A 19183-nucleotide genomic window follows, 5' to 3' on the forward strand; every position below is an offset into this window, starting at 1 on the left:
CATCGTTCCTGTAGCTTAGTTATTCCTCCCGAGGTGCACTGGAGCCTTCCCCCACGGCCCAGCCACTACTCATGGCCAACCCCAGTCTGTTCTTGTTCTCTACCTAATCAACAAAACCTTGACTGTGTATGGGACAGCAACGTGCCCAGTTGGAGTGGCACCCCCTGGCTTGGCTGCATGTCCACATTCTGGGGGATTTCTGGGACGTCTTGCTTCTCCGATTAACTTTTCTCTTCTTTCTTTCCTTTCTGAAACACAGAAAGGAGCCCACAGGAGGAGCGGCCTCACCTCCACTGAGAGGCTGAAGGCACACGCTGGGGAGACAGCGTGGCAGGAGCCTGGCGTGGCCCCTGTGGCTGCGACCAGCCTCTAGGGAAAAAAACAACTCTCAGAGGCGAACCCTAGCAGACATAATCTCTTACTTCCGTCCCAGGGATTTATCAACTTTGTTTTTCCCAAACCATCAGCCTTTTTGCTTTGTGAGTGATAACAATGTTTAATCTTTAGTCATTTACTCCTCCTACTTTCTTTTTTTTTTTTTTTTTTAATTTTTGAGACAGAGCCTCGCTCTGTCACTCAGGCTGGAGTGCAGTGGCGCGATCTCGGCTCACTGCAAGCTCCACCTCCCGGGTTCACGCCATTCTCCTGCCTCTGCCTCCAGAGTAACTGGGACTACAGGTGCCCGCCACCATATCCGACTAATTTTTGTATTCTTAGTAGAGATGGGGTTTCACCATGTTAGCCAGGATGGTCTCGATCTCCTGATGTCATGATCCGCCAGCCTCGGCCTCCCCAAGTGCTGGGATTACAGGCATGAGCCACCGCGCCCGGCCAACTCCTCCTACTTTCTTCTGATTTGGTTAATTTTTGTGTGTATATATACAGTAAAATCACTTAAGGTTACAGCATTTCCTTTGGTTATATTCTATAAATTTTATTTAATTTACTTTCTAGTTACATTTTAGGTAATATGCAACTTTTGTTTTTTGAGACAGGGTCTCGTTCATGTCCCAGGCTGAGGGTGCAGTGGAATGATCACAGCTCACAGCAGCCTCCAACTCCTGACCTCAAACAACCCTCCTGCCTCGGCCTCCCAAAGTGCTGGGATTCCAGATATGGAGCAAGGGGCGTGGAGCTCCATGCCCTCCCTGGGTCTACCACCCTCCAGGAGCATCCACACGCTCAGCTCTCCAGAAGCCCGGAACTCTGTCCTTTTGGGGTTTTGTGGAGGGTTCATTACATAGGCATGCCTGACAACTATTTATTAACATAAATGAACAAAAAGTGCGTTATCTAAACCCAGCAAGGCCTGTATTTTCAGACTTTCTTGGCCTCTTTGTGTAGCATTCTTTCCTCCAAGGTACGAGGCAGAACCTTCTATGGAATGAGGGTCTTCTGACCCACAGATGACAGTCCTGCCTTGGACAGGTGAAAGGAGGACAGAAGGTCAGAGAAAGAGATTCTGTTTCCTGAGGTCTAAAGGGCCCCAGCATTGTAACACATGACCGTAATGAAGGTTATGGGAGTTAGGAGTCAAGAGCCCTGGACTAAAACCTATATCTATATAATCTTCATCTCACAGTGCTGTTCACTAGTTCCACCCAAGCTTGCTGGCAGCTGACCAAGTCTCCTGTCAGTGTGCTCAGATAATCAGGGAGTCCCTCCATTTCATCTTCTTGGAGAATAGGCTTCTGACCTGCTGCCCACCAGCCTGGCTGCTCCCAACTCCTGGGAACTTCCTTCACTGCAAAAATTTCCTGCAGCCCACTGCTGGGTAGGATCCCTGGTTCCTGTATCCGGGTCTTATCCGTCCTTGCTTTAATCCAGCAGTGTGCCGGCGCCGGCTGGCACACCGCCTCTTCCCAACTCTGTCCACTAACTTCACTTCATCAGCGTGAAACCGGCCTTGGTGGGCATAATTACACCAAGGAAATCAGCAAATGCTAAAATCAGGGCTCCTCCCCACACGAGAGCTGCTTTAATCCCACATTTTGTTGGCGCTTATCTTCCAGTGGCTTCCTGAGAAAGAGGTTGAATGGGCAAGAAAAATCTGTGAATATATTCCACAGCTGAACATATCCTTACTGTACTCCCCAACCTGATTTTAGCTGAGCATAAAATTCACATTTAGAATATTTTCCTTCAGTGGCCAGGCACGGTGGCTCATGCCTATAATCCCAGCACTTTAGGAGGCCAAGGCAGGCGGATCACTTGAGTTCAGGAGTTCAAGACCAGCCTGGTCAACATGATGAAACCCCGTCTCTACCAAAAATACAAAAATTAGCCAGGTGTGGTGGCGCGCACCTGTAATCCCAGCTACTCAGGAGGCAGAAGTATGAGAATTGACTGAACCCCAGAGGTGGAGATTGCAGTGAGCTGAGATTACACCACTGCACTCCAGCCTAGGTGACAAGAGCACGACTCCATCTCAATAAATAAATAAATGAATGAATAAATAAATAAATAAAATAATTGAATATTTTCCTTCAGGAAACAGCACCCTGCAGGGAGGGGAAGTTATGACCCTCAAAATTTGAGAGCTGCTCTTAACCTCCCAATGGCCTCTGTCTGCTGAACCAAGAAACCTGCAAAACTGCTGAGTAAACAAATATGTAAGAACTGGATACCATTTCAGTCACACATGCTTGCTGAAGGTCGCTGATACGGTAATGCCTCCTGTACACATAGCAGACTCTGAAGACTGCTAAGAGAGTTTGGGTCTCCACTGGTACAGGACCTCGGCAGCCTGCAGGGAGACGACTCCCGTGGAAGTCCCCACACAAGTGCACCCCGTGTGAACTGTGGAAGCATCGGCCCATGCTCCGGTCCACGGGTAAGATGGCCAGGTGCCCCTGCCCTTGAGGAAACTTGGGCCACAGAGCTGCTGGTGAAGGGGGCAGGTGAAGGTCTCACGTAGCCTGTGTGATTCAGGCAGAAGTGAGAAGGACAGGTGGGAACCCACCAGGCGGACGACAAGCTGAAGGACTCCCAGGGAGCAGACGCTTCAAGGGCCCCAAAAGGCCAGGAGAAAGAAAAAAAAAAAAAAAGGCCGGGTGTGGTGGCTCATCCCTGTAATCCCAGCACCTTTGTGAGGTCAAGGCAGACGAATTGCTGGGCAACGTGGCGAAACCCTGTCTCTACAAAATATACAAAACTTAGCCAGGTGTGGTGGTGCAAGCCTGTAGTCCCATCACATGAGCCCGGGAGGTGGAGGCTGCAGTGAGCTGTGATGGTACCACTGCACTCCAGCCTGGGCAACAGAGTGAGACCCTGTCTCAAAAGGCCAGGAGTGGAGGACGAGCCCTGGCCAGGAGGTTTGGCATGGCTGGCAGGGGCCTCATAAGAAGACTGTTGGTGGGAGGAGCCTGCTGCAGATGGCTGCGGCAGACCACGCAGCTTAGCCTTCAGGATTGAGATCTGAGGATGACAGGCTCATGTGTGCCTGTTGCCGGGCGGGGAGCACAGGCAGGAGAATGAGCCCAGGACTCAGCTCCCAGGCTCAGCAGGGCCTGTGGTGGGGCAGTGAACAGGGACAAGGCCTGGGCTTCAGAGGAACTTGATGAACAGGAGCCGTAGTTACCATCTGTGCCCTGGCCTTCCTTCCCTTCAAAGGGTGTGTTCTGAGCTAAGAAGACCCACATGAAATCTGAGCGGGCTCCGAAGTCACCAGACACCTAGGGAAGTATGTATGGAAGGCCCGGAAAGACACACACAGCCGGTGAGCCCCGCAGGGAGCAGTGCAGGCTCAAGGCTTCCGGTCCTGGGGTTGCAGGCCAGTTCTCCAAGCAGGTGGTCCTGGAGGCAAGCTGGTTCTGAAAGTAGGTTCTGAAAACAGATCAGTGCAGGAAGCAAGCTCTGGAAGTAATGAGATTCAGAAAGCAGGTTCCTTCTGGGAACAAGCTCTACCAACAGGTAGAATACCCAGGTGCTCTGAAAGCACGTGGGTTCCAGAGGTAGGTGCTAGAAGGAGGTGGGTTCTGTACCGAGGTTCTGGAAGGAGGCGGATTCTGGAAGGAGGTTCTGGAAGGAGGCGGGTTCTGGAAGGAGGTTCTGGAAGGAGGCGGGTTCTGGAAGGAGGCAGGTTCTGGAGGCCGGTTTTGGAAGCAGGACGCCACCGACAGACGCATCTCGGACTGGGGCCAGGCCTGGAGCCTCCGCTCCGCGGACAGAGAGAAGAAAGCAGGCATTGTCGGCGAACTCACACAAGCACTTGTCCCTAACAAAACCGTTTTTAAAAACCCCATTGTGAACATTTTTGGAACAAGCCTCTTAGAGGGTCCCGTTGCCGGGGTGACGGGACGAAACGGCGCGGCCTGGCAGACTCCTGGAGTCCCCGCAAAGGGAGCCGAGGAGCCGAGCCCGCCGAGGCCAGGTCCGCCCTGACTCTCAGCTTGGGACGTTCCGTAGAGTTTTTCCTCCGTTTCCCGAACTTCTCACGCAAGCTCGGCGGCCGCTGCGGCGCACGCGCAGTACAACCTGCCAGCCGGCCGCGGGCGTTCAGGGCTCGGTTGCCAGGGGTTACCGTCCCTCGGGCGGGCGGGGCTGGCCGTCCAGAGCCCGCCTTCCTAGAGCTCTGGTTGGCTGACATAGCTGTCCGTCGAAGCGGCATTGCCGCCTATTGGGCAACGGCCTGCTTGGCACGCCGGACCCGTGCCACGCCCAGCCGCGCCGCGGGCCACCCCCACCCAGGAGGGACAGTCGGGGACCGGCGCAGGCACTGAGTAGCCCGCGGCCCGGGTGGTGCGGGAGGCCCTGGCCCGGCTGCGGAGCGCTGCGCGAGAGGCTGACCCCGAAGGACCCCCAGCACAGCGGGCGCGGCGATGATCCTGGAGGAGAGGCCGGACGGCGCGGGCGCCGGCAAAGAGGGTCCGCGGCTGCAGGTGCGCAGCACTGGCGCGGTGGCGGGAGGAGGGGCCCGGAATCCCGGCCCTTTCCTGCCCCCACTCGAAGCGCGTTCCAGGCACCCCCCTCCCACGTCTCACTCGGCCCGGACGCAGGCAGGGAAACTGAGGCCAGATCCTGCGTCCCTCTTCCTCTGAGCTCGGTGGAGGTGCTTGCAGGCCACTCATGTGAGCCGGGAAATGCGGGGAGCCAGTCTGGATCATCCAAACCTCTGAAGCGGGTCGGGGGATGCCCCCCTCGTGGCCCCCTTCTGGGCGGGTGTGGGGCTGGGCTCTGTGAGCGCCCTCCCCACACCCGCCGTCGTGTTCCTTTGCGGCACCTCTATAGCCTCCTTCCCTAGCTCGATCCTCCCTCTGCACCTCTCAGGAACTGCGTGCCCATTGGGTGCGCTGGTAGCAGCAGGCAGCGAAGCCTCCTGGGTATGGGAAATCGAGAGAAGTCTTCCCGGCTGGCCTCTCCTCACTTCCCAAACCTCCTCCCCTTCTGAAGTCCCTAACCCGGGGCGCTGACTGGGCAAGTGGGAGGGATGGGCAGGGCTATGGAGACCTGCTGAGTCTGTGCCCGGGAAGGAGGGGACGTCTGTGGGCCTTGCTCTGCAGTCCAGAGCCTGCGTGTTCCCTGCGGACCAGCTTGAGGCTGTCCCAGTGTTCCTGCCAGGCCCTGGGCGCCCAAGCCCATCACGGGCTTTCAGCGGGGGCTGCTCCTGCTCCTCGCCCCAGGTGAGCCTTTGATAGCGCCGGGCCCTCCTCCCCTCTGGGACATGGGACTGCATTGTCCCTGGTTTTTTTTTTTTTTTTGAGGCAGTGTCTCGCTCTGTCGCCCGGACTGGAGTGCAGTGGCCGGATCTCAGCTCACTGCAAGCTCCGCTTCCCGGGTTCACGCCATTCTCCTGCCTCAGCCTCCCGAGCAGCTGGGACTACAGGCGCCCGCCACCTCGTCCAGCTAGTTTTTTGTATTTTTAGTAGAGACGGGGTTTCACCGTGTTAGCCAGGATGGTCTCGATCTCCTGACCTCGTGATCCGCCCGTCTCGGCCTCCCAAAGTGCTGGGATTACAGGCTTGAGCCACCGCGCCCGGCTGTCCCTGGTTCTACTCAGCTTCCGTGTCTGGGCTCAGGTCTCTTAGAGGAGGAGGCGGTGCTATCAGCCAGGGCTTGGCTTCAGGTCACTGGGCTGCCGGTGCTGACCACAGCCCTCAAAGACTCCCTTCCTGCCCAGCCTTAGGCATGCAAGAGGCTGCAGCACCTCCTGGGCACTGGAGGGAGAGAGGCAGCCTTTGCCTGACCCCTGTGAGCTCGCTCTGGCAGGGCGGCCATGCCTGCAGGTGGCCTGGGACAGCAAAGTTGTTTTGGGTGGAATGTTTGGGAGGCTGTACAAACAAGATGTCCCAGAGGGCTCTGGAGGTGATGCTTTTCAGGCTGGGGGCTGTGCCTGGCTCTCTGTCCTGGCCCTCCCTGGGCTGTCACCTTGGAAAGTCGGGGAGAAGCTGTTTCCAGGCTGCTGCATCTCTCGCAGTGTCCAGAAATGACCCCGCAGTCAGGGTACTGGGGAGGGGTCTGTGGGAGGTGGCCGGGGAACAGAGGCAGGCCCTGTGTCACACACACACCACTCAGGCCGTCCTGCCATCTGGAAGGTCTTCCCTGATGCCTGCAGCCAGGCTGGAGTGAGGCCTGTTCCACCCCCATCAGGCTGGCCCCCAAACTGGCCCTAATGCTCAGAGTTCAGTGGGTCAGGGGTCGGTCATTTCTCCACTTAGAGACCACGCCTGGGCCTGAGGCCCTGTGGACAGGTCTGGGTGACTTGGATTTGCCCCCGGGTGTGATGAGTGTGCTTTCCGCGAGCGCTTACCTGGTGCCAGGGCCAGAGCCGCAGCTGGAGTCCTGCCATCGATGCCTCCCAAGCCCTGGGCCTCAGCCCGTCTGAGGAACAGGGTGAGTAAGTGGCCAAGACTGCTAAGCTGGGAAGGGGAGAAGCCCTGCACGGCCCAGGGCGGCCACCCCAGCTGCTGTCCCTCCCACAGGGGCTGCAGGGGCTCCCGGGGAGGACCACAGGGAATACAGCCTGGCTGTATGCAGGTCCTGTGGTTTCCTCGGGAGGTCAAGGGAGGCCAGTGAGAGAAGGGGGAGTGGGCTGAGGAGGGAGACTGTTGGAGCAGCAGGCGGGCAAGGTGACTGTGCCCCCCTCACCTGGTCTCCAGCATGCCGAGTGGATCAGCCTGAGGTTCCCTGGCCTGGCTGAACAGGAGCACCCTCTGGGTGCTGGTTACAAATGGATTCCCAGGCCCCTGCCCAGGTAGATTGGGCTCCAGGAAGAGGGGTGCTCAGGAACCACCAGTGCCTGGGTGCCCCAGGGAGCATCAGAGAAAGTAGGGGTCCCTGGCGTGAGTGGCCAGTCTATGATCCCTCTGGTGTGCGTGCTGCTTGTAGCCCCGCGTCCCAGGAGACCCCGGTGCACCAATGCCCATTGAATTCTGCTCCGTCATCACTGGGGGGGGCAGAGATAGTGGGTCGGGTAGGTGCTGCGCGTCCACCCTCCTCAGGCTTCCAGCTCTTGCATTCAGGTGAGACTCCAGTGGGGGCAGAGGAGAGGGATCCCTGAGACAGGGTGCCTAGGGCCAGGGCTCTGAGGGGAAGAAGCTGGTTTGCTCCAGGTGGGTGGCCTCTGCATGGGGACTGCCTGGCCCAGGGCCAGGGGATCCTGGGGGAGGGTGGAGGCCTGGCCCTGCTCTGATGTTTTGCTGTTCCCAGATCTGGGCTGGGATAACTGTCTCCATATTATGCCAATCCCCAGGTCAGCCCCATTCTGGCCACGGCCACACTGTTTCCTCACGGGTAGAGGAGCCCCCTGTCAGGGTTGGGGGGCTGTTTCTCTGTTCTCTGTCCCTCTCCATCGAGGCACGGCCAGGCCCTTCATGTGTGGCTGCCTCTCAGGACCCCCGCAAACCATAGCCTCTCTGTTCTTTCCTAATGCAAGGTAGAAATGGTCACAGTAGGGTGTCAGGGCACTGTGGGGGTGGTGGTGGGGGGGCTCCAGGTCACCTTTGTCTCCAGAGGATGGGGAGGTCGTTGCAGGAGCAGGGGGCTGAACACCTGTATCCACGCCCCTTTTGCTGGGCACAACCTTCAGCCCAGTGTGGAAAGTGGGGCATGGGCCTCCCCCTCCAAGGTCTACCCAGCCTCAAAGGTCCAGCTCAGGTCTGCTCATCCCCATGTAGGCCAGGAAGTCACTTGGCCAGCAGGGAGCACTGCAGGTGGGGAGGCCGAGGAATGGCCCAAGGCCACGGCAGGTGCCTGTGGGGCTCTGAGGGGCCAGGCTCCCCACAGCTTTCCTGGGGCCAGGAGGGGAGCAGGGACCTGTCTGGGTGTCTGATGCCCGTTGCACAGCCAGAGCCCTTAAAGCCACTGGAGCCTTGCAGTGGGGCCTTTGCAGGGAGGGGATGTAGCTGCAGTGGGTGGCACAGGGGTCTCCTAGGTACTGGGCAGAGGCCCTCAAGGTGGTAGTGCGGGTGGGAAACATAGGGATGGGAGGCGGGGGTGGGCAGGCCTCAAGTTCAGGGAGCTTCTCAGATCTGAGGCGCCCGTGCCTCTCCCACCTGTGGGCCTCTCCAGCCTGAGCCCCTGAAGCAGCTCTGGAGGGAATTTCTTTTCTGGAGGAGGCGGGAGTGGGAAACGGGAGCAGGATGGGGATTCCCAAGTGCACATTGGCCCGTCCCCTGCTGGGTGGTTTCCACGGGGACAGGGCTGGGCTGGGGGAGGCCAGGGTCCTGGGCCAGCACACCCTCCTCCCAGCCTCCATGGCCTCTCTGCTTTGGCCCTTTAGCGCCTGTGTCCCTCCCCCCAGCCGCTAAGCACCGGCTCATCTTCAGTTCAGGGACCTCCATCAGGCTCCCTCACCCCAGCACTCAGCAGGAGGCTGCTGGTGTGGGTGTCCAGGGGATGGCAGAGTGTCCAGGGGATGGCACAGGTGTCCAGCAGATAGCGCAGGGGTTTGGAGGATGGCACAGGTGTCTGGTGGACGGCGCGGGTGTCCAGGGGATGGCGCAGGAGTTTGGGGGATGGTGTGGGTTCCAGGGGATGGCGTGGGGGTTTTAGGGGATGGTGTGGGTTCCAGGGGACGGGGCAGGGGTTTTGGGGGATGGTGTGGGTTCCAGGGGACGGGGCAGGGGTTTTGGGGGATGGTGTGGGTTCCAGAGGATGGTGTGAGGATTTTGGGGATAGTGTGGGTTCTAGGGGACGGGACAGGGGTTTGGGGATGGTGTGGGTTCCAGGGGACAGTGCCTTATTCTCCAGTCTCTGTCCCTGCCCTCCCATGGGCACTTCCATGTGGCTGTGCTCACATTTCCCGTCTCTTATAAGGACCCTTGTCACTGCGATTGAGGACCCCGCTACTCCAGGGTGGCCTCATCTGAACTCATTATATCTGCAAAGACCCTATTTCTAGAAAAATTGCACTCGCATGTACTGGGAGTTAGGACTTGAACCTGTCTTTTGTGGGGACACTATTCACCCATAATAGATGGTCACCCGCTCAGCTGGCTGCTGTGAACTTGGGGGACAGGACGGGCAGGCCTTCTGTCTAGGAAATCAGATCATCCCTGTATAATGGGAATAAACTAATTACAATGCAGACAAAGGTCTCATTCACATTAGCAAAAATAACTCTCTGTAGATATCTAGGGGGACACCCAGGAAAACACACGTGAGCTCTTTACGGGGAAGACGGAAAGGCCTGAGAGACGTGTGTGCGTGGAGAGGGTGCCAGGTCTGCAGAGGGGAAGACCCAGTGCCATGTGCACATTGGCCCCATGAATCCGCAGCTTCATGCAGTGTCGGGTCAGTTTCATGGTGGCAGGATTCATCTTCAGACATGACAAGGTCCTGGGACAAAAGAGGTCCTGTCTCCCGACAAGGGCAGGAAGCAGTCCCAGGAGCCACCAGAGGCCTTGTCTTGCTGCTGACTGGCAGAAATGGCCAGATGGCCACACCTGACACAGACCAGGCTCACCCCAGGGCTGGGTGGGAGTCAGTGTCCCTGAGCAGCGAGCCCTGAGCAGCACTGTGGGTCTCAAAGCATGGAAGGAGTGGGTGCTGGAGAGGCAAGCCAGCCGGCCCACGCCTGGAAGCCCACCTAGAGGACAGCCACAGGTAGCTGCAAAGAATCTTGTCGGGGTGGAGACCCAGGCATTCCCACGCGGCCATGGGGAAGAGTGGTGGCGAGGGCTGTGGTGAGAGGGAGGGACACATGAGGATCGCACGGGCAGGACCCCAACACCACAAGGGTGGGGTGGGCTGAGGCATGAAACTGGATCACCCTGGAGTGAAATTTAAGCCCCAGCAGATTCGCACCACTTAAGAAGACACAGGAGCCATGGAAGTCTAGAAGGGGTCCTGCCAGGCATGCCCTGCTCTTGCGCCATGGCTGGTGCTGGGCAGGGCCGTGGGGGTGCAGTCTGTGGGTGCAAGGCTCAGAGTCTCTTCTCTGCGGATGGGGAGTGCACAGGTGTGCGTTCACTTCGAGAACCATTCCCAAAGTCAGACCGCAGCCTCTGCACCAACCATCGGGTGCCAGTGGCTGCCCCCAGAGCCTCGGGACGCTGTCCTTGGAGCCCACACCTAAACCCACACGGGAATGATTGGGAGGCGTGGGTGAATTGGATGGAAAAAAATTGGGAGGGGCAAGGGGGGGATCCAGAATGAAATCCGGAAGTGCAGAAGGAGATCCAGAAGCATCCTACTGTGAGGAGCCGCAGGCCGCCCCCTGCAGGGCTCCTGGAGCCCTACTTGTCCAGGCTGCCTGGTGAGGCCCTGGCTCCTGGTGTCCTTGGCAGGTGGCAGCCTCCCCTCCCGACCCCCATCACGAATCAGCAGCATCCCCCCGCACCACATCCTTCTGCACTGACTGCCTCTTGTCCTGCTCTGGCTGGGCCCATGTTCACACTGGCTTTGTCCAGCCCCTCCCTGTGAGGTCAGCTCCAGCCCCAGCCCATGGTGGCCACCCCATTACCCTTGGGCAGGCTGCACTCCTCTCAGTGGCTGGCAAGGCACAGCCTGGTGCAGGCTCCACAGGGTCGGGCCGTGATCACCTGTGGCCTCCCTGCAGGGCTGTGACTCCCCGATGCAGATGCGGTGCAGCCAGCTGCAGAGCCGCAGGGCCCGGATTCACCAGCAGATTGACAAGGAGCTGCAGATGCGGACGGGCGCTGAGAACCTCTACAGGTGAGTGCCTGAGGCCGCCAGCCCCAGGAGCAGGCCTGACCTGGGTGAGGGGGGCAGGACAGCCACCCAGGCAGGTGTCTGCCCCATGGCCGGGTCAGGGAGACAAGTGCATGAGCAGATGGGTCCTGGGGGGCACACAGTACACGTGATGCGCAGCCATGACCCTCACAGACCTGCCTTCACGGACCTCTGTGCTGGGCCAGAGGTGCCAGGAAACCAGTGTCCCTGCCGGGTGTGCAGCTTGGGAAGCCCCAGCAGTGCACGTGGGGGCTTCTTAGAAGAGCCATGGTTGAGGCTGAGCTGTGGCAGGTGACGGTGCATCCCAAGGTTGGGGACCTGGGAGAGGGGTGGAAGACCCGAGCTGCCTCTTCCTCAGAGCACGCCGCCTGTGAGCTGCACGTGTGTGTGTGAGTGCCCTTCGGTACCCTTAGCACCTGCTGCCTCCCTGCCCCCATCCTGGCCTTCCTTGGGGACCCCTGGTCCCTTTGCTGGGCCCTGATGCAGGCACAGAGAGGGGTGTGGCTCTCACCCACCATCCAAGGAAGTGGTGGTTGAATGCTGTCAAGGGCTGTATGAGCCCCAAAGAAAGCCATGGCGCTGAGAGAGGTGCCCGCAGGCCAGAGTCAGAACATGCAGGTGCTGGGGTCAGGGGTGATGAACTGTAGGGGGTATCACCTGTGAGCCCCCGGATGCCACTGCTGCACCTGCCCCACCCATGGGGGGCAGACCCCGTCAGCGACATCCTCTGCAGGGTGGGCTCGGACTCCGAGAGGTCAGCTGGCAGGAGGGCTGCAGTGGGCACGGGGCCTTTGGCTCTACCTTGGAGCTGGACTTTCAGCTGCCACGGCCTCCCTCAGAGCCACCAGGAACAACCAGGTGAGAGAGACGGTCGCCCTGGAGCTGAGCTACGTCAACTCCAACCTGCAGCTGCTGAAGGAGGAGCTAGAGGAGCTTAGCAGTGCCATGGACCCTGGCCGGCATGGGAGGTACGGATGGGGGCTGGGACAGCGCGCATGCGTGCGTGTGTGTCTGTGTGTGCGCGTGTGTGTGTATGCATGTGTGTCTGTGTGTGTGCACGTGCTTCTGGAGCAGTTTAGGATGGTGGGGGGGTTCGCAGGTGCAAGGGCACCCCCCAGGACACAGGCGCACATGTACACTCATGAGGGAGGGAGGCACCCTGTGCCACAGAGCCCTAGGAGTGGGCCCCTGGCTGCTGTGTGCACCAGGGTTTGGCCTTACGGTCTGAAGTCGATGCTTCTGGTTGTAGTGAAGCTGTCACTGTCCCCATGATCCCCCTGGGCCTGAAGGAGACCAAGGAGCTGGACTGGTCTACACCGCTGAAGGTAGGCACTGGCCTACGAGCTCTGAGAGACACAGCCCTGGCCTGGGACCAAGGGGATCTTGGAGGCTTCCTGGTCCACCTGTCTCATTGAACAGATAGGGAAACTGAGGCCCAGAGGGAGGGAGGGCTGAAAGGGACACCAGGGACCTGGCAGAAGTGGCCACAGAGACCCAGCCTCTGCTGCGTTCAGGGCCCGCACTGGACCCTGCGCCCCAGGCTGGGGCTGATCCCATAGAGTGGGTATGAATACATGGCCTGCCCTCGGACGGGCAATGCCCTAGGAGGATGGGGCCTGGAAGCCCCAGCTGGGGCACAGGGTCCAGTTTCGCCCACGGAGGGCACCACCAGCTTGGGACCACACACCCGGCACTGACTCACGAGGGTCCTGGAGAGGGCTCAGACCCCAGAACAGACTGGCACTGCCTGGCAGGGCCCTGCAGGAGCCACTGACTGTGTTCAGTGTCTGAGTCACTGAGTGGCAGATGGCACCTGCCTCCCTGCCATGGGGATGAATAAGGAAACGCACATAAAAGTAGCGCTGAGTCTCCAGGCGCCCCCTCTGTGATGGGAAACCCAGGGCCAGAGGGGCTCCAAGCTGCATCAACCCACCAGGTCCCTCCGTACAGTTGGCCCCAGCCCTTCTCTGGGGCTTCTCCTGAGGGGCCCACGGCCCCCACCCTGCACGGCAGCCAGCCTGCTCTGCGGCACGGACCCGCCTTCCACCATGAGTCTTTCCCCAAGGTGGGTTGGGAGACCTCAGGGAAGGAGGCCAGGTACAGAGGTACTGTGGATGCCAACACCTGCCCCCCATCAGGAGCTGATCTCGGTGCACTTTGGAGAGGACGGCGCTTCCTATGAGGCAGAAATCAGAGAGCTGGAGGCCCTGCGGCAGGTGTGTGGTTCCCCCACCCGCCCACCCTCCTGCAGCCCCGGGAGACACATGCAGAGGCTGAGGCTTAAGTCAGGAACAGACGGCAGAGCTCAGTGTGGACGTCTCGAGGATGTGGGGAGACGGGCGCACCAGGGACCTTGTGTGTGGAGACCCAGCCAAGGGGCGTGGAGGGGCTGGCAGGTGGCTCCAGTGCCGCACGCTGCTGGCCTTCGGGAGTCGCGGCTGCCCAGGGCCCCGCTGGCTTTGCCTCCCCGCCCCCCATGGTGCTGATGCCACGGGACTTCCCAGGGCAGTGTGTGTGAGTGGGATGGGCCAGGGCGGTGGGGCCCAGCGGCTCCTGCCCTGCAGGCCATGCGGACCCCCAGCCGGAACGAGGCAGGCCTGGAGCTGCTCACAGCCTACTATAACCAGCTGTGCTTCCTGGACGCGCGCTTCCTCACCCCTGCCAGGAGCCTCGGGCTCTTCTTCCACTGGTAGGGGCTCTGCGGGCGGGGGCACCCTGGGGAGGGGAGGCCTGGCTGCGGGAACTGTGGGAACTCCGCCCAGCCTGACCCGACTCTGCAGGTACGACTCGCTTACTGGGGTCCCGGCCCAGCAGCGCGCCCTGGCCTTCGAGAAGGGCAGCGTTCTCTTCAACATCGGCGCCCTCCACACGCAGATTGGGGCGCGCCAGAACCGCTCCTGCACCGAGGGTGCCCACCGCGCTGTGGAGGCCTTCCAGAGGGCCGCTGGTGAGGGCGGCCCGGGCCGCGGTGGGGAAGGGTGCGGTGCCAGGGTGTTGCAGAGCCCCTTCTACAGGGCAGGAGCTGGGGGTGGTTAGGACGTCAGTCCCTCAGGTAGGGGGGCTGGGCACATCAGGCCCATGCGTATCCCAGGAGCAGCCCTAGCTGGCCGCCCTGAGTGCTGCATGGGGCAGAGATGGGCAGGTCAGGGCCCTGGCTGTGTGAGCACCCCTCCCTCCGCAGGGACCTTTAGCCTCCTGAGGGAGAACTTCTCCCATGCGCCGAGCCCAGACATGAGCCCTGCGTCCCTCTGCGCACTGGAGCAGCTCATGATGGCCCAGGCCCAGGAATGTGTGTTTGAGGGCCTCTCACCACCTGCCTCCACGGCCCCCCAAGACTGCCTGGCCCAGCTGCGCCTGGCGCAGGAGGCTGCCCAGGTGAGCTCGGGCACCCGTGTCAGGGTGCAAGGGGTGGGCCCGAGCTGGGGCCAGAGCCCAGGTCCCGGCAAGCGTGAGCTCTCCCACCTCCTTCCTTGTGTGTCAGCCCCAAGCCGGCTGTTGTCCTGCTCCCTGGGGGGCTGGTCAGGAACCTGGGGGCCCAAGCCTCTGCCTCCAGGGAATAGCATGAAGCAGCAGGAACTGGGGTGCCAGGGAGGCTGCTGGGATGGTGGTCGGAGCAGGTGGAGGCTGGGTAGGGAGAGGCAGTCACCACCCGGAGAGCGGGAGGCCCTCGCGTGCCTGCCATGTCCACCGGCAGGTGGCAGCCGAGTACAGACTAGTGCACCAGACCATGGCCCAGCCACCCGTCCACGACTACATGCCTGTCTCCTGGACTGCCCTGGTGCATGTCAAGGCCGAGTACTTCCGCTCCCTGGCCCACTACTACGTAGCCATGGCCCTCTGCGACGGCTCCCGTGAGTGCCCACTGCACTTGCCCATGATGCTGCAAAGGCCCCCCGCTCAGGGCTCACGGCCTCTCTGTCCCCCAGCAGCGACCGAGGGAGAGCTCCCCACACACGAGCAGGTCTTCCTCCAGCCCCCCACCTCCTGCAAGCCCCAAGGCCCCGTGCTGCCGCAGGAGCTGGAGGAGCGCAGGCAGCTTGGTAAGGCGCCCATGGATGGAGGGCCCTGGGGGCTTAGGTGGTCACCAACAGTGGCAGGGTGTCCCCCACCACCCTCACACTGTTTGCCACCTGGTGTCCCCATGCTAACGAGTTGGGCCACCTACCTATCCCTGGATGCCCTGTGCCTGATGGGTGACGGTCCAGCACAGGGGCCCCAGGAGCGCTGGCAGCCTCTGAGCAGGTGGGAGACCCCTGGGAGCAGCTTGTCCCTGGCCCCTGCTTTGTATGAGGCAGAGCCCTCCTGCGCAGCCAGCTCCTCACCCCTGTGGCACGCGCCTACAACAAAAGTGACTGTGATGAGCCCCACAGCCCTGGCTTTGCCCACTCCTTCTGCCACGTCCCAGGGCCCACGGGCCCACATGGTGTGTGACGTCTCAGTGCCCCGCGTACAGGCAAGGCACACCTGAAGCGCGCCATCCTGGGGCAGGAGGAGGCGCTGCGGCTGCACGCCCTGTGCCGCGTCCTGCGCGAGGTGGACCTGCTGCGGGCTGTGGTCGCCCAGACGCTGCAGCGCTCACTGGCCAAGTATGCAGAGCTGGACCGTGAGGATGACTTCTGTGAGACTGCCGAGGCCCCAGACATCCAGCGTGAGCAGCCAGGGCCTGTGTGGGTGGCTGCATCCCCAGCCAGGGTGGGGGCCTTCGTCCTGGAGAAAGGGAGGCTGATTTTATTAAAGATGCAATCGCCACGATGAATTCGACAGCAGTAGCACTTTCCAGGCCGCAATCTCAGGCCCACAGAGCTGCCGCGCCCTTCAGGGGCCTGGGGGATGACCATGCCTCTCAGCCCCTCGCTCCCTGCACTGGCCTACCCTGAGGGGAAGCCCACAGACCCGGGACAGGCCTGCCTGGGACTTCAGGGAGGGAGTCTGGGAGCCACTTGGGGCAGAGGAGGCCATGTGTTCAGGGCACCTGGGGCAGCTCCCCCCACCATTGCAGTGCGGCCAGGCCAGGAGGTCAGGGGCAGGGCCTGTGTGCGCTAGGGGGCATGCCCTGCACCCTGGAAAATCCCTGGGTCAGGTCTCCACAGGCTCCCAGCTTAGCTCTGCTCTTCCACCCTCTCAGCTAAGACCCATCAGAAGCCAGAGGCCAGGACGCCACGCCTGTCCCAGGGGAAGGGGCCTGACATCTTCCATCGGCTGGTGAGCACACCTGTCGCCAGGCACCCCCAGCACGGGCAGCTTGGGCTGCGTGGCTCTGACCAGCACGTGGCCTCAGGCCGTTGATGGCGGTCCAGCCCTGCCCACCCACCTTGTGGAACCCCACGGTGTCCCTCAGTGCACAGGTTGGATGGACGTACTGGTTAGGCGGGATCTCCTCAGTGTGTGGCCCAGCTGAGCCTCTGACCTCTGAGCCCCCGCCAGGGGCCCCTGTCTGTGTTCTCAGCCAAGAACCGGTGGCGGCTGGTGGGGCCCATCCACCTGACCCGAGGAGAGGGTGGCTTCGGCCTCACGCTTCGGGGAGACTCGCCTGTCCTCATCGCTGCTGTCATTCCAGGGAGCCAGGCCGCGGTAAGGGCCCCACCGGCCCCCTGAGGCTGAGTCCCCAGTGCCAGCCAGGGTGTCCTGTCCCCACCTCACCATCCAAGTCTCCCCACAGGCGGCCGGCCTGAAGGAGGGCGACTACATTGTGTCAGTGAACGGGCAGCCGTGCAGGTGGTGGAGACACGCAGAGGTGGTGGCGGAGCTGAAGGCTGCAGGAGAGGCGGGTGCCAGCCTGCAGGTGGTGTCAGTGCTGCCCAGCTCTAGGCTGCCCAGCTTGGTGAGCCCTTGGGGCCCCGGAGGGGTGGTCCCCAGCCTGCTGTCCCTACCCTGGCCCTGGGCGTGCCCTGGATGCTTGAGCAGCATTGTGAAGGGGAGGTGGGGCTGCAGGGAACCCTCCCCGGGCCGCCTCCTGGGCAGGGGCCACCTGTGCTGTGGCCTCCATCTGACAGCTCCTGCCCTGACCCCGAAGATCCTGCAGCCCACCCCTCACTGGGCCTCTGTATCCTCAGACTGGAGGCTTCTGGGCCAGGTGCTCCATCCCAGAAGTTTCATCTACCCAGCATGGTTGACCCAGGGTTGGGTGAAACCCGTGGGGCCCCTACTATGTGGCCACCCCGATGGGAGCCCCCAAACAAACCCCCCACGTGCCAGCCCCTCCCAGGTGGTTCTCGCCCCTCCCAGACTGGCTGCAGGTGGGGACAGGCCAGCAGTGGCTGACCACAGTCTCTTTGTCCCTGCTACAGGGGGACCGCCGACCCGCCCTGCTGGGCCCCATGGGGCTTCTAAGCAGCCAGAGGGAGCATAGCTGCACGACCCCAGCATCCACGTGGGCCAGCCCCCGGCCCCTCCTCAGCTGGAGCCGAAAAGGCCAGCAGGGCAAGCCTGGAGGCTGCCCCCAGCCCCGTGCCCCAGTGAAGCCGGCTCTGCCCTCATCCTCGAAGCGTCCAGGGTGGCTGTGAGGGCCAGGCTCCCTGCACACCTCAGCCCTGGCTCCAGCTGGCGGGAAGCACCAAGCATGCCCTCCCCACCCAGAGGACCTCCAGGCAATGCCTGCCCCACCTCATGCCAGAGGCTGCCTCGGGCACCTGCCTGCCCATTAAAGACTATGGTCAGACCTGTCTGAGCCCAGTGATGGCAGCTATGGCCTCTTCACCCACACACAGGAAGGGTGCCAGTCCCTCTGCTGGTCTGAGGTCAGCTTCCTGGGGCTCCCCCACCCTGAGGGCTCCTCACAGGAGGTGCTCCTCACAGCCATCACATCTGTCCCCCGGGCTCTGTCCACCCTGCTGCTGCCCTGGGCACAGACCCTGAGGTCTCAGTCCTGCCTCCAGCCAAGTTTCTGCCTGGTGCCCAGTGACTCCTGCTGGGCATCCTTTCACGCGCTGCCGGACACCCCTTCACTCACTGCCCCTCTGCCATGCAGCAGCCAGGCACACCCACAGCATCCACAGACCTCTAGGCCGGGTCCCAGACACGGCCTTCCCCGAAAATACCCCCTGTTGTTCTGTCTGTGGATAGAGCAAGGGACTCCCCACCTCTGCACCCTGTGCTGGTCATCCCAGGCTCTGTGCTGGTCAACCCAGCAAGTGTCCCCTTTGCCCAGGAGTCCCCAGTGTCATGGCCCAGGTCTCATGGTGGCCCTAAGCCTGCCAGCCCTGCTGCCCACCTTGCTGTCCTGCTCCGAGCATAGGTGCCACCCTCCAGCTCCTGGGTATGTCACCTCTCCCTGAGCCTGGGGCCTGCACAGGCCCCCAGCCCTCCCCAGCCTGCTTGCGCCGCTCCTGCTGGCCTCCACAGGCCATGAGCTCTCAGTGTCTCAAGCAGGGGAAGTGGGGGCTGCCTCCAGGCCTCCGTATACTGGGTGGACAATGGCCCCCAAAGGCTGTCAGCAGGAGCACCGTCCCCAGGACCCCCACAGCAGTGGGCTCAGGACCTGGGCACCAAGGGCAGGGAGTGGGAAGGGCTGCAGAGCAGGGCAAGCCCGAGCTGCACCCGAGAGGAGCCTCGGAACCAGAGTGGGGGTCCTCACCAAGGGCCCCAGGGCCCAGCAGGTTCCGGAAGGGACAGGGCTGGCGGGAGTCATTCCCTGCAGCCACCAGGGGGCAGCCGCCACCCGCTCAGCAGCCCTGGGAGGCGGCACAGGCAGGTGCGCCTTGGGAGGGCTGAGGCACAGACCCCGGGTAGCAAGGCGGCCCCCAGCTCTGCGAGACCCCGCCCTCTCGTCCAGTCCCTTCCAAGGGTCCCCAGGTGGGAGCAACCCGCCCTGCATCACAAGCTCCAGTTCCAGGGTCCAGGACCCTGCGCTGCCACCTCCCTCGTGCTTCAACCGGGAAAATGGGGGTGCGAGTGGGGTGTTTGGAGTCCCAGAGATGCAGGCACCGTGGTGCCATCTTCCTGGGCGGAAGGGTGGGGCTCCCCAGCCTTCCTGAGCAGGGGTGGCGTCCAGGTCCCCCATTTGCCCTCCTGGGAAAATCCCTGTCTCAGCAGAATGGGCCAAGGTCATGCA

The 19183-nt window shown here is 61.6% G+C and overlaps 1 protein-coding gene across 6 annotated transcripts; it reads left to right on the forward strand.

The window, feature by feature from the left end:
* Positions 1-4651: 4651 nt before the first annotated feature.
* Positions 4652-17806, forward strand: RHPN1 (rhophilin Rho GTPase binding protein 1). Of its 6 annotated transcripts, none has more exons than XM_033202790.1 (15): positions 4652-4880; positions 11000-11115; positions 11973-12101; positions 12383-12458; positions 13272-13349; positions 13698-13822; positions 13914-14080; positions 14315-14508; positions 14828-14984; positions 15063-15173; positions 15587-15781; positions 16259-16335; positions 16558-16704; positions 16793-16954; positions 17421-17805. In XM_033202790.1, exons 1-15 carry the CDS (start codon positions 4821-4823, stop codon positions 17634-17636), a joined length of 2010 nt encoding a protein of 669 aa, XP_033058681.1. In that variant the 5' UTR covers positions 4652-4820; the 3' UTR covers positions 17637-17805. The 6 variants fall into 6 exon arrangements, with proteins under 6 accessions (XP_033058681.1, XP_033058679.1, XP_033058685.1 ...); XM_033202789.1 differs by having other exon boundaries at positions 4717-4880; positions 15060-15173; positions 17421-17806; XM_033202791.1 differs by lacking the exon at positions 4652-4880 and adding an exon at positions 6685-6831 and having other exon boundaries at positions 15060-15173.
* Positions 17807-19183: the final 1377 nt, after the last annotated feature.

The sequence above is a fragment of the Trachypithecus francoisi genome, unplaced genomic scaffold (assembly GCF_009764315.1).
Source record: "Trachypithecus francoisi isolate TF-2019V2 unplaced genomic scaffold, Tfra_2.0 Lachesis_group7, whole genome shotgun sequence".
NCBI classification, from domain to species: domain Eukaryota; kingdom Metazoa; phylum Chordata; class Mammalia; order Primates; family Cercopithecidae; genus Trachypithecus; species Trachypithecus francoisi.